Raw genomic sequence first — 18,280 nt, 5'->3', positions numbered from 1 at the left:
CGTTTTCGGATCAAATTAGAGTGTCGGGACGTTTTCAGCCTTCTTACTCGGAGCGAGTCAGTATTTGACTCGGACCGAGTCAGTATTTGACTCGGACCGAGTCAGTTCCATGCGAGTCGAAGCCCAGAAAGTGTTTTGGGCTTGGCTGATGTTTTGACTCGGTCGAGTCAAAGTTTTGACTCGGACCGAGTCAATACTAAATGGGCCGAGTCAAGAGTTGACAATGGGCTTGGGCTGATTCGTTCTGACTCGACCGAGTCAGACATCTGACTTGGACCGAGTCAATACTCGGAAAAAGTCTCTTTTCACAAGGATTAGGGTTTGTATCTTATAAGGAGGTGTTGGACGCCGTCCTAAGGAGAGAATTGACTTACAGAACCCTAAGACAGACCTAGAACAAAAGAAAATCGTTTCTTTTGAGGTTCTAGTTCCTGAGATTCGATCCCAAGTCTTGAAAAACCCTATTCACTTCACAGATCCTAGCAGATCAGTTCCAAAAACGTTTGGAATCCTTCCCGTCGGTGTGGATACGTGTAGAGGAGCTGTACTTTCAGCTCTTGGTGATTAAAACAGGCCCTGGATCGATTGCTACTTTCAGATCTTCAGGAAAGAGGTAAGTATTCGATTCCTACGGTGATATACACGATTAAACGGGGTTTTACGGATGATTTTGGTTGCGTGTGACGTTTGACTAGGTTTAGATTATCCTTCCGCTGCATGAAACCTAGTAAACCAAACCCTAGATCGATATGATCGCATGCTAGGAATCCGTAGCGAACCCCAACAATCACATCTTCCATATGCACCATTTTGAACTATATTTAACCATAATAATTGAGTTATTCGAATTTTGTGTGCAAAAGTAGTTCTCACAAATGTGATACATTAGTGTTCATAGTCTTTTATGAAGAATTTTGACAATTTTGGTCTTTTTACATTACAAACTCGTCTTAATGTTTTGTAATTTTGTCATCAACATAATATTTGTGTTCTTTATACCTTATAATAATAAACCAAAGCTTGAAAAGTACGTTTCCACATGTATTTACCTTCGTCACTTGGTCACAGGTCACATCCGGTCACAATGGTCACATAGTGTAAAATTGCACATTGGTCACATTGGTCACATGCTGGTCACATGGGACCCAACCGCTACTCATATGAGATAAATTATTTACTGTTTTTTAATATGTAGAATGGAACCAAAGTATTATAATGCATTATTTTAATACATTATTATACAAAGGTCTTAATGTTTTAGTGTACAGATATAATATAACATTATTATACAATTTATATTTCTTTATTCATTCAAAATTAGGGTTTCTCTCAAACTTTTTTGATGTTGATATTCCTGTTGGGATATGGATCTGCTTTCGGACTTCACTAGGACCTGAAAAAAGGTTTTGTTTAGGTCTTCCACTTTTTCGTTTGTCTTCCAATTTCTTTGTACCCCTCATAGCTTTACTTGATTCTGATACGGGTTTGTAACTATGCAAAAGATTGTGTTTTCTTACACTCCAATATTTCGAATTTAAAATCAATGTCGTACGCAACTTCCAATTACAGCCGGATCTAGTAACTTCCAACACTCTTTGGTTTTTCATCCCATTTCCTTCTCATTCATATTCTCCATTCTTATTCACTATCCATTTACCATCATACAAAAAATATACAATTGTCGATCTCTCATCTCGTCCATCTATAATAGTTATAGAAAACATAAATACAAAATGCATATCAATTCGACTATTCTGGACACAGTGACCATATGAATATAGTATCATGTGACCATTATTACCATTTCTCACTATTCTTGACTATGTAATCATATGAACATAGTACCATGTGATAATTATTACCATTCGACCATTTAATTTAAACTCATATGACCATTATTATCAATCCGACTATTATGGAGATCATGTGATCGTGTGACCATGTGAACCTGGTACCATGTGACCATGTGAACCTGGTACCATGTGACCATGTAAACATGGTACAATGTGACCATGTGAATCTAGTACCATCCAAATTAGATCTATGACAATAACATACAACAAATGACAAAACTTCACAAACATCACCAAATAGAAGAAAAGAAGTGGAAAAAACACCATTCTTCATCAAAATAACACCCACAACCATCAATGTGTATGAAAAATAATAAGATTTTCGCAATTGATTATTTATTTCCAACTCTTCACTAATTTTTCACTGATTTTGTTTTGATTTCGAGTGATTTTGATAAAAAAATCAGAAGAGAGAGAAAGTGTAGGAGAGAGAGAGTCATCAAATTCGATGAGAGAGAGTGGTAGGAGAGAGAAACTCAAAAAAAGAGGAGAGAGAAACCGAAAAGGAGAGGAGAGAGAAAAATTCTACATTTTAGGAGGGATATTTTTTATTAAAAAATTTATATAATATAATATATTAAGGGTATTTTAGTCATTATGTATTGAAGAGGGTATAATAAGTTGAAATTTTTTTTTTAGGAGAAGGATATGAGTGGATGTTGATTTAGCACATTGAAGATATAATAGAAGTTACCCAATTAAATATAGACTTAGTATGATACAGGGGTAAAATAGGCAATGTATATGTTGGGGGAAAAACCCAAAAATTACATTAGCTTAGTTTTGAGATTGTATATAAGATTAAACTCTTGATATGAATGGAGGGCAGACTTTGATCTCATTATCAACTCTTGGAGGAAAGGCACGTTGAATGCCTTGTGTTTTGTTGATTTCCCTTTGATAATCAGCGACTAATCACGTGTTGGAGACTCGGATTTCATCAATTGGTATCAGAGCCTAAATCCGGCGGAGAGAAATTAATTTCTGAACCCTTCGAATGAACAGTGTGTGAAGAACAAGAAGCAGAATCATGGCGTTGAACGTCAGAAGCAAGGGACAGCAGTGGAGCTCAGACAGAGATGGCGGACGCTTATTCATAGGAGGCCAGTTGAACCTTGGGCAGAACACGAACGAAATCCCGCCGCCCATAGCAGTCGCAAACCTGACTGAAGCACTTTGCGCCATCGCCGACATAAGCACGCAGATGGCAGAGTTTATGTGGAAATGGACCGTGTTTGGGCAACAGTTGATTCGAGCCCTAGCAAACCAGACAAAGGTGGAGGCGAACGGCGTGATGAATGAACGGAGTGCGAACCCAGAAGTTACAGTAGTGATCGAACCAAACTCTAGGGGGGCGGTGAAAGCTGAAGAGACAATAACAGACCAAACTCCAACAGAAGGAGAAAGTAAGCGATCAGGAACAGGTCATCAGGTTCGCTTGAACGACCTGATCGGGAGTGAGAAAAATCAGCGTGGGCAGTTCGGGTTGGGGAAAAGTTCAACCAGACCGAACCCGATGACCGATTTCGGATCTGAGAATGCTGAATTGTGTGCGTTTGAGGGAGATAACTTGGATTGTTCGATGCAGGTGAAGCGAAAAAAGACCTGCCAAGTGTTTGATAAAATGACCAAGAAGAAGAAGAAGAAAAAAGAAGCCATTGATGGACTGATCAAGTGCAAGGGCTTCAGGCTTGAAGCCGAAGAGAGTAATTGGAGAGGCTGCGCGACAAGAACTACAGCTGTTCTACGGGGGAAGCTTGGGAGGAAGAGTATGGCTGATAAAGTGGTCGCTGAAAGAAGTTTCAGTCTCCGATTTTACAGATTTGGGCGAATGGTCTGGATCCAAAAGGAGGAGGTTAACAATGCTGAAGTATTCCTTGTTGTTGGTTTCTATCAGCAGTCCTCTCGTAGCAAATTCGGGGTGCGACAAGCCGACGAGGTTAAAGGAACAGATGTTGATCGTTATGCTTATGGGCAGCCCGCGAGCCAAGAGGGCTTGCTTGGCGTGATTTCGACTTTCGGCAATGATGCGGCTGTCCTAAGCAGATCAGTTACAGCAACTAAGAGTTCTCTTATTTGCAAGTATTTGATGAAGTTAACTCAGGGAAATGGGTTTGTTGGTCCCCCACATTGTCCACCTTCTTGGCACTATGTGGGTAGAATCGGTTCTCTTTCCCATAATACGTCTATGGGTGCATCCCAAAAGGTTGATCAGCCTAATCACACTGCCAGTTCTATCTCTTCGCAAGTAGAAATATTAAACAAGGAAGATGAAGACATGGATGTTTCAAGTATCAGAGAAGAGATGATTGAATCGTTAATCCTTGGCATGAGGGGCACGGTCAGCATGTTCGTCGCGTTGGAGGAGCCCAGACACGTGGCCATGGACTTATGCTCTAGGTCTTTGTCATCCGAAGGCGACCACGGAGCGGCACCCGAGCCGCGACCGTCAATAACCCTTTCGATGTCGGCAGTTATCGGCGTGAGACCACAAGTTCGAAGATGCTGCGCAAAGGTGGAGCAACGTTACCGACATTCGCGATAACGACCGAATTAGATAAACCTAACATTCTAAAGGGTGGTTTTGTTCAGCTGTTTTATTGCAAGTTGGCTGTTGAGGAATCTGGTTTCCAGCTGCTGGGTTGTATAATGGTGCAGATTTATTTAATCTATGTGTGGGATTGAGTTTTCATGGCAGTCGGTTTGAATTCGAGGACATGAAGGGTCTGATCAGAATTGATGCAAGAACACTTTTTGCGTCATCTTTGAACACTTCGTTGGCAAAAGTTGTTTCTCTTGCGGAGATTTCACTGTTGAAGCCATTGCACGCAATACTTCTGCGAATTGATGGAGAAATCATGATTGACTTGGAACCTCCTAAATCTGATGACCCCACTTCGATTCCTGTAGGGGTAGTTCATTCGCAGAAATTCGTCGTTCAGACCAATTCCGGGTTGCAATCTCCACCAGGGGGTGACATAGGTGCTTGCTGCGATATAGTGGGGAAAGATGTGAACAAACTCACTCTTTTCGTGTGTGAAATGGCTAGGCTGACTGAAACGACAATTACCCCCATTTCTGGAAGGAATTCGTCCGTTTGTATGAACGGTTGGAACCCTAAAGCTGCAAAAACAACAGACTGTTAGCTAGTGAAACCATGGGGAAATCTCTTACAAACTGCATTGTTCTAAGTGAATCACGTCCAGCCGTCCAAACTCTTCTCTGTAGAACCTTACAAGGTGAGGGAGACAAAAATATAATGCAAACGCAGAGAAGATTCAGGAACGGTCAGCCGGATTCTTCTGCTGAACGTGTTCTGATCAATGGTTCTACAAGACGGGATCATACAAACAAGGTCAGCGGTGGTGATCTTATCGGTCAGGATCTCACCGATGAGAAAACAATGACGGATCAATTCATCAGACTGCAAGGTGATTACATGCCTGTTTTTCAAGGTCCTAACCTGATAATTTCACTAAGATTTGATTCAGGTGGGAATACCTACTGTTCAGAAAGGAATGCAACCATGGGAAAGCTTATTGGCTGGCCAAAGCTCGAAGGTAATCATGGGAGAGCTGGCAAGGAAACAAGGAGAATCTCCAGCGTCTCAACGAAATGGATTTTATAGAACAGAAAATCAAGAATCCTCTCAATCGGATCCGATCTACTCATAAACTTTTCAAGGCCCCCAATATCTCAGAAAATCGGAAACAGTTTCTTGAGGATAGTGACACATGTGAGAGATATGTGACTACGATAATCAAGAGCACGAACTTGATAAGTGTTCAGTTCCAGAGGGCTATCGAACAAGAGGACAGAAAGGGGATGCAACCCATGCCTTGGCATTTACTCGGGACAAGAGGTACTAAACTGATGAAAGAATTTGCCACTGTTTCACGTCACTTGGGAGCTAGTGGAGACGATCGAGGCACAATTTCCCAACTTTCACCTTGAGGACAAGGTGAAACTCGAGGAGGGAGTATTGATAGACATGGTAATTAAATATAGACTTAGTATGATACAGGGGTAAGATAGGCAATGTATATGTTGGGGGGAAAACCCTAAAATTACATTAGTGAAGCTTTCTGATTTAAAATCTTTGTTTCCAGAATTTGTGTTTTCAATTTGGAATGAGAATTCAGGAGAGATTGATCATAATCAAATCCTTGACCTTTTTACTTACATACATAACGTATAAAATACAGACTTCAATAAAAACTTTTTTTAGTAACTGACATAAACTGAAATACAATAACTGCATCATAATCTTATCCAACTTTCTGAAACTTATAAAACACACAAACTTCTTTTTCTTCTGCACAAGTCTTGAACCATTTGAGCTACATCTGTCAACACTCCTCCTTGGTTTGAGACTTGTTGCAAATTCCCAGCATATCCCTTAACTTCTCAAATCGATTTGGATGGAACGCCTTTGTAAACATGTCGGCTTTCTGATCTTCAGTCCTACAGTAAACCAACAATACTTCATCCTCTTGCTGTGCTACTCGGAGAAAATAATATTTGATCTTGAAATGTTTTGTCTTTCCATAAAAGACAGGATTCTGAGAAATCGCTATAGCAGCCTGATTATCAATCATAATCTTGGTTGGACTACTGCATTCCATCTTCAAATCTTTCAGCAATTTCCTGAGCCAAATGGCTTGGTTCGTTGCTTCTGTTGCCGCCACAAACTCTGCTTCTGCAGTTGTCTTCTGTCCCCGCCACAAACTCTGCTTCTGCAGTTGATTGAGCAACAATGCTCTGTTTCTTCGAGCTCCAACAGAAACAGCCTGATCCGAAAGAAAAACAGTAACCTGAGATACTCTTCATGTCATCTGGAGAGCCACCCCAGTCGCTATCAACATATCCAATCAAACCGAAGTTCTGAGATTTACAGAACTCGATTCCAAATGACTGTGTTCCCTTCAGATACCTTAGAACCCTTTTCGCTGCGATCATATGAGTCTTCTTAGCACAATTCAAGTACCTTGCCAATGTATTGACTGCAAACAAGATATCTGGTCGTGTTGCTGTCAAATACATCAAACACCCAATCAAACTTCTGTAATTTCCTTCATCAGCAGATTCTTCACCTTCGAACTTCTGAAACTTCATCTTTTGCTCCAGAGGTGTTTTTGAACTTTTGCAATCATCCAAATTAAACCTCTGAAGAATCTTGTCAAGGTACTTCTTTTGGCTTATGAAGATCCTCTCATGGGTTTGTCTAACTTCCAAACCCAGGAACTGCGACATGAGTCCGAGATTTGTCATCTCAAACTCTCTGCCCAGCAAATTCTGCACTTTTCCGATCTCTTCTTCATCTTCTCCTGTAACAAGTATATCATCCACATATATGGATACAATGACCACTGCTTTTCTTCCACACTTGATATACATAGTGTGTTCACTCAAACTTCTGCCAAAGCCCAAGTTCCTGAGACATTGATCGATCTTCTCATACCAAGTTCTTGGAGCCTGTTTCAGGCCATAAAGCGCTTTCTTCAACAGATAGACTTTATCCTCAGCTCCTTCAATGATGAAACCTTCAGGTTGATCAATGTATGTCTCTTCCTTCAATTCTCCATTTAGAAATGCTGATTTAACATCCATATGCATCACTCTCCAACCCTTTTGAGCAGAAATGGCCAGCAACAATCTGACAGTATCCAATCTCGCCATTGGTGCAAATGTTTCTGAATAATCAATTCCCCAAACTTGTGAGTACCCTTTCACCACAAGTCTGGCCTTGTGCTTGTTAATGGTTCCATCTGAATTCAGCTTCGTTCTGTATACCCATTTCACACCTATCACCTTTTTGTTTACAGGACTGTCAACTAATAACCAAGTCCCATTCTTGGTTATCATGTCAATCTCTTCCTGCATTGCCAATCTCCATTTCTGGTCTTGTTTTGCTTCTTCATACCCTGCAGGTTCCAGCAGAGCAGTGTTGCATCTCTCATATATTTCTTCCAAAGATCTTGTTCCACGAACTGGTATGTCATCAAGTTCATACACAAATTCTTGAACCTCGATCTCCTCCTGTGGATTGACTTCTGTACTACCTTCTTCACGTGTAGTTTCCTCAGCATCTGACCAATCCCACTTCTTATTTTCGAGAAACTTTACATCTCTACTTACTATAACTCGATTTGAGTTTGGTAAGTAGATTCTGTAAGCTTTCGAAATAAGGCTGTACCCAACAAATATACCCATTTCAGACTTTTCATCCAATTTGTCTCTCTTGACATCTGGTATGTAAGAGAAACAAACACAACCAAACACCTTGAAATTGGCACAGCTTGGTTTTCTGCCATACCAAACTTCAAATGGAGTTTGTTTGTATAAAGCTCTTGTTGTCACTCTGTTGAGGATGAATACCGCAGTGTTCGACGCTTCAGCCCAGAATTTCTTCGGCAAATCTTTCTCAAACAGAAGACATCTTCCCATTTCGACAATTGTTCTGTTCTTGCGTTCACTTACGCCATTCTGTTGAGGAGCATATGGAACAGAAAACTGATGCTTGATTCCAGCACTTTCACATATGTTTTTGAACTTGCTTGAGGTGTATTCAGTCCCATTATCTGACCTTAACACCTTGATACTTGTTCCACTCTCATTTTCGACTTCGTTTTTAAACTTCTGAAAAATTCCTTCAACTTCTGATTTCTGTTTCATGAAAAATATCCAGCACATACGGGAATAATCATCAATAAACGTTATAAAGTACTTGCTTCCAGTGAGTGATTCCACCGGCATGGGACCACACACATCAGTGTGTATAAGCTGGAGTTTTTCATTTGCTCTCCAAGTAGAGGAGCCAAAAGGTAACCTGCTGTGTTTGCCCAATGGACAAACTCTGCAATCTATAATTTCGATCTGCTTCTCTGGTAATCCAAAAATCATATTATACCTGATCATGTGTGAGATACCTTTTCCATGAAAGTGTCCCAACCTTTTATGCCAGATTTCCTCTTCTGACATTTGAGATGATAAAGCTTTGCAGCCTTCATCATCAGGTTTGAATGAGAAGCTTTAATCCTTCATCTTTATTCTGAACAGATTCTGATTTGTATCATTTCCAATGATACATTCTGCCTTTTCGAATAAAACTATGTACCCTTTAGTGATCAATTGTGCCACACTCAACAGATTTTGATCAATAAGAGGTACGCACAAAACTTCAAACAGAATCTTAGTACATGCTGTAGTTTTTATCAAAACATCTCCTTTACCTTCTGCCTTAATATACTCGCCATTTCCAACTTTCACCTTCGAACTGAAAGAAGTATCCAAATGCTGAAACAAACTTCGATCCCCTGTCATGTGGTTTGTACACCCACTATCCACAAGCCAGCCTTCCTTAACAGAGTTAGAGGTAAAACACGATGCAACAAACATATTATCGGTGTCACCTGAATTTGCAGCCTTTGCTTCTTGATTTTGCTGAGTTTGACTTCTGCAAATCTCTCAATATGCCCGAATTTACCACGAGCCCTGCATTTGACATTTGGATTCTTCCAACAGCGCCAATGGGGATGCCCTTTCTTGTTGCAATGCTTGCACAAATCAGTGAAGAAGTTGTAATTAGCATTTGCAGACTGACTTGATTCACCCTGCTTCGGAACATCATCATTCTGCTGCTTCTTCTTCTTTTGCTTCTTCTTCTCTGAGTCCTTACCTTTTGACTTTGCTTGCATTACACCTTCTGTGGATCCCCCAGTCCTCATTTTTCTCCTCTGTTCCTGTGCTTGAAGAGCACTTATTATCTCTGGAAGCTTCATGTCTGAGAGTTTCTTTGTGTTCTCCAACGTGGAAATAGTTGCCTCGAATCTTTCAGGAATAGATACAAGGATTTTCTGTGTTATCTTGGCATCATCAACATCTGTGCCAAGGATTCGCACATTATTGATGATACTTACAAGACGTTCAGCATAATCCGTGATCGTTTCATCCTCCTTCATTTGTTGTCTTTCAAAATCTCTCAGTAGATTCAGCCCTTTCATGTTGTTCACCTTCTCATCCCCTTCATACTCAGTTTTCAGAAAATCCCACATTAATTTTGCTGATCCCAACTTCATGATTTTAATGAGAACATTGGGTGTCACAGTAGAAAATATGCAGGATTTGGCTTTGGCTTTCTTGATAACATTCTCTCTGTGATTCCGCATTTGAGCCACCGTAGGATTCTGTGGTAAAGGAGAAATTTCGCCTTCTTCCATAGCCACTTCCCACAGATCTGCTCCTTCCATGTAAGCCTGCATCCTCACAGCCCATATCTGATAGCCATCGCCACCGAAAACTGGTGGAGAATTTGTCTGATTTGAAGATACAGACGTGTCTCCTTGCTCCATGATTCTTCACAGGTCCGCAACAATCTCCTTGCTCTGATACCACTGAAGCTTTCTGATTTAAAATCTTTGTTTCCAGAATTTGTGTTTTCAATTTGGAATGAGAATTCAGGAGAGATTGATCATAATCAAATCCTTGACCTTTTTACTTACATACATAACGTATAAAATACAGACTTCAATACAAACTTCTTTTAGTAACTGACATAAACTGAAATACAATAACTGCATCATAATCTTATCCAACTTTCTGAAACTTATAAAACACACAAACTTCTTTTTCTTCTGCACAAGTCTTGAACCATTTGAGCTACATCTGTCAACAATTAGCTTAGTTTTGAGATTGTATATAAGATTAAACCCTTGATATGAATGGAGGGCAGACTTTGATCTCATTATCAACTCTTGGAGGAAAGGCACCTCGAATGCCTTCGGTTTTGTTGATTTCCCTTTGATAATCAGCAACTAATCACGTGTTGGAGACTCGGGTTTCCATCAGTACATGACATTCGTGATAGGGAGAGAGGAGTGGTGTGGGAAGAGAGCATAGTAATGGCTCCGAAGAATTCCCGTTTTGTGTTTCTATCAGCTACTGTGCCCAATGCCAAAGAATTTGCCGATTGGGTTGCAAAGGTGATTACCCTTGCTAACACCTCTAGATTTTGCTCTCTTGTATGAATGTATCAATAATATGTATTGCGATATCTCTCCTTCATGTCAACTTGTGATTTTGGCTGTAGTGCTTTTGTTCGTTTGTGTGATTGATGCATGTCTATTGCTGATTTAAACTTCTTTAAATTGAATCTACAAAGTGAGCTGGTCATATGACTCATATTAGTGCTAACTTGCTCAAGGTTTCCATTTTAATGATGTTTCCTTGAAGCACTGGAATATAGCAGAAAACTCAAAATTAGAAATAGGAAATGCATATGGTATAACTTAGTCATCGTATTGCAGGTTCACCAACAACCATGTCACACATTGTTTACACTGATTATCGGCCAACACCTCTTCAGCACTACGTCCTTCCTGTCGGAGGTAATGGTCTTTATTTGATGGTCAACGAAAACGGAAAATTCCATGAGGCTTCCAAAAATCTATAAACACCCTTATTCCTTCTAAGGAGGCTGACAAGAAAAGAGGGAATGTAAAGCTTCAAAAGGGGTTAGTGTTCGGCAAACTGTTAGAACAAAGTTAATAAACTGCCGCTTGTATTCCAAAAACCAAGAAGAAATACAAGATTCAGAGAGGCATACCTCTCTTTCCCATACACAAGATTCCAGATTTTTCAGATACCCTAAAAAGATGAAAAGGCGTAAATATATATAGCGGCACACCTAGCAACAGATTGCTGAGGTGGCGTCCGTAACAAATTTCCCCACACGTTCCTGCATAACAGAATACGCTCCCATGATTATTCTCTGCCAGGAATGTTCCCCTGCAGCTGCCCCTTGGTCGTTCCCTGCTCCTCTCCAGAATGAGGCCCCACCACCTTTCCTTGCAGTGTTTCTTTCCCTCATGCCTTCTTCTTCTTCCTCGTATAAACCCGAAAAGGTTTATCAATACCCCCCGCCTTAAGCTTCAGCTTGTCCTCGAGCTGAAATTGAGGAAATTGACCAGCGACCCACTCGGCCTGTTCCCACGAAGCATCATGGCGAGGCAGGTTCCGCCATGAAATAAGAACCTCGAGGAACCCATGCGGGTTGTAACGACAATCCAGCAACTCAGCAGGTTCCAATAACATCTCCATGTCAGCAGTGAGATTGTCAGGTAAGGGAGTAGGCAGAAATGTGTTACCTCGCGCCGGCTTCAGCTGAGAAACATGGAAGACATTGTGAACGCGAGCAGTAGGAGGTAACTGCAGGCGATAAGCCGCTGGCCCGACACGATCTAGAACTTTGTACGGCCCGAAGAAACGAGCACCAAGCTTCTGATACTTCCGGCGAACCACTGATTGCTGTTGGTACGGTCTCAATTTTAAGAAAACCCAATCACCAGAATTATACTATTGATCTCATCGAGAAGCATCCGCATATTGCTTCATCCGATTTTGTGCCCGAGCGAGATTATCACGTAACTTGACCAACATCGCGTCACGATCACAAAGCTCCCTTTCCAGCTCAAAGTTGGCAGTGGTACCCATATGAAAATTCAGAATGGATGGTGGCTCTCTCCCATACACCACTTGAAACGGTGTTGACTTGAGTGCCGAATGGTAGGACGTGTTATACCAAAATTTGGCCCAAGGCAAAAATTTCAGCCAAGTACGCGGATGTCCCCCTGCATAGCATCTCAAATAAGTCTCCAAGCAACGGTTTAATACCTCAGTTTGGCCGTCGGTTTGCGGGTAAAATGCCGTACTAAATTTGAGGCGAGTTCCCACCAAACACAACAATTCCTTCCAAAAATGACTCTGAGTATTTGTTCCGCTGACATGTTAGACACTCCGCAACATACTTCTTAATGACAGCCTTCATACCTTTCCAATAGAAAACGGATTGAATCCTCTTCAATGTCTTTAACAACCCCGAGTGTCCACTCATGGGGCCATCATGAAACTCATGGAGAATCAGAGGAATGAAACCTGAAGATGGCGGGAGAACAAATCGATCCCTGAACAACATATTACCATGGCGAATATGATACCCAGACGGTGCATCAGATTGTGACAGAAGCTTTGCATACACATCCGATAAAAACGGATCAGATTCCACCTCTTTACGAACCTGTTCCAGCTGCAGCACCGAAGGAACTGTCAAAGCAAACAGGGTAGTTAGCATCGACATACCCGGAGTAGGTGGAATGCATGACAACCCATCCGCTGCCTTGTTTTGAATGCCCGGCTTGTAGATGATCTCAAAATCATAACCCAACAACTTCGATAGCCATTTCTGGTATTCCAAATTAACCTCTCTCTGATCCAGCAGAAACTTGAGAGCTTTTTGATCTGTATGCACGACGAAATGCCGACCCAACAAGTAATGTCGCCATTGTTGTATTGCCAACACTACTGCCATCAACTTCCGCTCATAAATAGGCTTTAACTGGATACGAGCGGATAGTCCATGGCTATAGTACGCTATGGGTCTATTCTTCTGCATTAAAACAGCCTCGATACCCATCCCTGATGCATCTGCCTCGACCATGAAAACATCAGAAAAATCAGGCAAACTTAACACCGGTGTTGTAGACATAGCCAACTTCAAAGCATCAAACGCCCGAGAAGCCTCTGCTGTCCAATTAAAACAGTCCTTCTTAAGCAATTCAGTGAGAGGTCGAGCTAAGGTATTGTAATGCTTGACGAAACAGCGATAATATCCAGTGAGCCCCAAGAATCCGCGTAATTCTTTAACAGAGGTTGCGTAGGACCAAGTGCACATGGCCTCTGTTTTAGCCGGATCCGTCGTAACCCCTTGTGATGTGATCACATGACCGAGATAGTCAATGTTGTCCCGTCCGAATTGGCATTTCTTTTGGTTAGCAAAGAGGCTGTTCTCGGCTAAGACTGCTAATACTGATCCGAGGTGTGAAATATGGTCCTCTAATGTCCGGCTGTAAACCAAGATGTCATCAAAAAATACAAGCATGAAGCGTCGCAAATAAGGTCGAAAAACCTGATTCATCATTGACTGGAACGTCGTTGGAGCATTTGTAAGGCCAAATGGCATCACGAGAAATTCGTAATGGCCGTCGTGGGTCCGGAAAGCAGTCTTGTGTATATCCCGAACGCAAGTCGAATTTGGAGTACACTGTTGCCCCATATAATTCGTCGAGGAGCTGATTAATCATGGGAATTGGGAATTTGTCCGGCACCGTTACTTTGTTCAGGGCTCTGTAATCCCAGTATCTCCATGATTTGGCCCATAGCTTGCATTTTACCCACATCTATTTGGATTTGAGAAATGTTTCCACGGAGCTCACCCATGTTTCCTCTGAGTTCCCCCATGGACACCTCAAACACACCCAGTTTCGAGGTCACCAGATCTTCCAATTGCTCCAAACGTTGCTGTTCTTTGGGAGGCATGGTGGATCCGTGCTCTGATACCAGATTTGTTAGAACAAAGTTAATAAACTGCCGCTTGTATTCCAAAAACCAAGAAGAAATACAGGATTCAGAGAGTCATACCTCTCTTTCCCATACACAAGATTCCAGATTTTTCAGATACCCTAAAAAGATGAAAAGGCGTAAATATATATAGCGGCACACCTAGCAACAGATTGTTGAGGTGGCGTCCGTAACAAATTTCGCCACACGTTCCTGCATAACAGAATACGCTCCCATGATTATTCTCTGCCAGGAATGTTCCCCTGCAGCTGCCCCTTGGTCGTTCCCTGCTCCTTCTCTCCAGAATGAGGCCCCACCACCTTTCCTTGCAGTGTTTCTTTTCCTCCTGCCTTCTTCTTCTTCCTCGTTTAAACCCGAAAAGGTTTATCACAAACTTGGTGAAGAAAATGACATCTTCAAATTGGTAAAGATGATCATTATGCGTCAATATGATCATGTGATATTGTTCAGTTTCAGCAAGAAAGAATGTGAGGCACTTGCAATGCAGGTTAGATTTTCCTGTTTTGTTCTTTTTTCTGGTGATTTTTTCATATAGCAGAGAACTTTCATTGCAGATATAGCGAATCGTACTTACCATTTTTTTCATGTTAATGGGTTGACATTTTGAGTTTGGTTTCTGTGGGCCAAAAAGAATCCTGAAATGCTTAGTATTTTCGTGCTCTCTATTTCTGCTGGAAAAAAGGGAATTTTGGTAGAAACATTGGCTCTGTGTTTCTTATATTAATGTGGATGGCCTATCTTATACATATAAGATGATCTGGAATTAGAATTGTTGTCAAATTGTATTAACTTTTTATTTCTTCCATATTGTTTCTTCGTTTAATTTGCTTGTAAAGGTAGTCTGACGATATCTATATTCTCCTCTGGCACTGCTCTAATGGTGTGGCTAATAGATCATCATCTGCTTATTATTTGTCCTTTGATGTTTCAAATTGAACTTAAAGCCTCTCAATTTTCCACAATAGATGTCAATTCTTCATCTGTACCCAGCGGAGTTCCTGGACACACATTCTCATTATCAACATATTCTTCATCACTAACATACTCTTCGCAGTTTCTGGCATATTCCTTCAACTCAATCTCTCTAAATATCGCAGTAATAGTTTCATCATCAAGCTTGGAATTTGCATCAGTTTCTGCATTCACATCAGCCTCAGGTTCAGCCTCAGGTTTAGCATCAGGTTCAACATTATCATCCGCTTCAACCCCAACATTATCATCAACACTACCACCCGCTTCGACTCCAACATCGGCATTAACATTACCTACATCTTCTGCACCAACACCCATGTCTCTCTCTTTCTGCAATTCAACAACTTCAACCTAAACTCAATCCTTCTAACACAACCTACTTCTTCGGTTCCCTTATCATTCTTTGATTTCTCAGGAGTGACTAGTTTTGCTACCGATAACTCATGATCAATATAAACATCCAACTCTCCCTCCATGGTAGCTAAATTATACATTTCTCGCATACCAAAATCAACATTATCCAGAATTACTTTCTTCTCCTCAAGACTCTGATGTGGTAATTTATACCACATCTCACAGATTGGAGCATCAAATTTTCTTGAATGCACGAAATCTTCGAATACAAACCAAGAAAAATAATCCGGATCCATCTCTACCCCTTTCTCCACAAATCCACCAACATAAGTCCAACGTTCATCAATGAATGCCATAAACCCTCCCATATGGAAATTTATTTTAACTTTCCTACAAAATGAGCAAACAATGATCCAAAAATCACTGTCGATTACACAATTTTCCTAAACCAAACAAATGATATTCAGAAATTTTATATCTAACTTACCCCATGTTTCACCGTCACTTCACCAACAAAAGCTTCGGGTCCTTGTCGATTTCAGTTTGAAAAACAAAACCCCCGTCGATTACATCCGATTTCAAAATCAGAATCGAACATTCAGAATCGAAAAATTCCAGAGAATGGAGATGAAAATCAGAAATAGAATCTCTTACCTTTGAAGCACCTCCGACGAAATCGACGGTGAAGCACCTCCGACGAAATCACCGGTGAACTTTCAGACCGACGACGATTACACCCTCGGCCGAAAACCCTCTTCGCGCTTTCACCTGCTATCTTTCGATTTTACCTTTTTTTTTCTCACTTTCACTTAGGTTAAATGGTTATCTATTTTTTCATCTCGACCGGTTTCGGTATTCGGTTGTATCCAAACCGAGATAATCTGATTTCGATTGAAATTTATTAACCGGCTGCTGATATGGCATAAAAATCTGATGTGGAGTCTACTTAATAAAATTAAGCAAGTCAGGTCAGCATCATTTAACGAAAAACGTTACCGTCAGCGTCCTTGTAGGATTTTGCCAAAAAATTGCAATTTCATATATTAATCTGGCAGTTTACAAATTGATGTATTTATTGATAAGTTTTTACCAAATTGATGTATTTATTTGCCATTTTCCCCTTTTTTCTATTATTCATTCAACAATTTTGTAAGATCTGCAATTCTTTGAATCTTGTGGTCTACAATGGTCAGTTCAATCTTTATTTGGATGAGGGTTGTTTCAAATTTGTTTCTTGCTCTCATTAATATCTGTCCCTTGGCCAATTTGACTTGATCCCTGACTTTCGTTGATTGCAGGTTGTTAATATTTTACCGATCTTAAAACGCGGTGTAGGTGTGCACCATTCTGGTTTGCTTCCAATTTTGAAAGAAGTAATTGAGTTATTATTTCAAGGTCTTATAAAGGTAGATCAATTAGCCACAAGGTTATCTATAGATTCTATACTATTTGTCTTGACTTCATATGATTATCCCATATGAAGTTCATTGTGTTGTTGTTGGTCTAATACTAAGTTTCTAGAGGGCAATATAGCAAAAATACCCTTACTTTGCTATAAAGACTTCATGGTATACCTTTCAAAACCCTAAAATTTTAGAAAAAAAAATAAAAGGAAAAAAAGACATAATTAACCCTCTCACAAAAGTAACGTGATACTCCTCTTTTCATTTTGAATTCATCTCTCTCGTTTTTATTCTTTGACAACTCTTCATTTCTTTCTTAATTTTCTCTCTCCACTCTTATCTTTCTCTCAACTCTTCCATTTTCTCCCTTCTCATTTCATTTTTATACATAGAAAAACAAACGAAAAATGGTTATTTCGTTGAGCATATCTTGACCGACGACCTCATATCTTCTTTTTGAGTCGATCTAAGACAGAACAAATGACAAGAATTGAAGGTAAGTTCATTAATACAAGAGATTGGTTCGATGCATGAACTTTGTGTTTTGGGTTTGAGTTTTATGATTGTTAGAGTGAATCGTGTGGTTTTTTTATGAAAATGAGATAGATGCATAGCAAATCTGTCGAAGAATATGCAAGAGGTGCATATTTAATTTCAAATAAATGTTCGGAGCGATAATGGAACGGATTGACAACGAAAACAAAGGTACGTCATATTGATTACACCGTTTAAAATTTAATTTTGGTCACACTGGTCACACTAGTCACACTAGTCACCCTGGTCACACCGTTCAAAATTTAGTTTTGGTCACACTAGTCACATTGGTCACACTGGTCACACTAGTCACATTGGTCACACTGGTAACACCGTTCAAATTTTAGTTTTGGTCACACTAGTCATATTGGTCACATTGGTCACACTAGTCACACTGGTCACACCGAAAATTTTTAAAATTCACGCGAAAATATTTATTTTTTTGTGATGGAGGGAGTTTTAAAATTTTTAAAATATTTAAATTTTTTCCTAGGAAATCGAAAACTGCTTTTCTCTCTCTCTTTTCATTAATGTTTCTGTCATTGGGACCCACGCCAATGGATATTTTGGGAATAACATAATTATAAAGGTATGTTTTGAAGTAGTTTTTATTTTTATTTTTATAGGGGTATGCTGTGAAGTCTTTGTAGCATAATAGGGGTATTTTTGATAAAACCCCTTTCTAGAGGTCATGTTTCAAACTTAGTGGCTACTGTAACTTGTGGCATGAAATTAATTTTCTTTATCCTA

General features: G+C 40.3%; 1 protein-coding gene and 1 pseudogene across 1 annotated transcript; both read left to right on the top strand.

The window, feature by feature from the left end:
- The window catches only part of LOC104810197, a 75,590-nt pseudogene that overhangs the window by 29,742 nt on the left and 27,568 nt on the right, over nt 1–18,280 (top strand).
- Nucleotides 2,668–5,964, top strand: LOC104810193. Its single transcript, XM_010536390.2, has 2 exons — nt 2,668–5,284; nt 5,366–5,964. Exon 1 carries the CDS (start codon nt 2,884–2,886, stop codon nt 4,396–4,398), a length of 1,515 nt encoding a protein of 504 aa, XP_010534692.1. The 5' UTR covers nt 2,668–2,883; the 3' UTR covers nt 4,399–5,284; nt 5,366–5,964.

Source organism: Tarenaya hassleriana, unplaced genomic scaffold, assembly GCF_000463585.1.
Source record: "Tarenaya hassleriana unplaced genomic scaffold, ASM46358v1 Cleome170, whole genome shotgun sequence".
NCBI lineage: Eukaryota > Viridiplantae > Streptophyta > Magnoliopsida > Brassicales > Cleomaceae > Tarenaya > Tarenaya hassleriana.
This window is presented reverse-complemented; position numbering and strand designations above follow the sequence as displayed.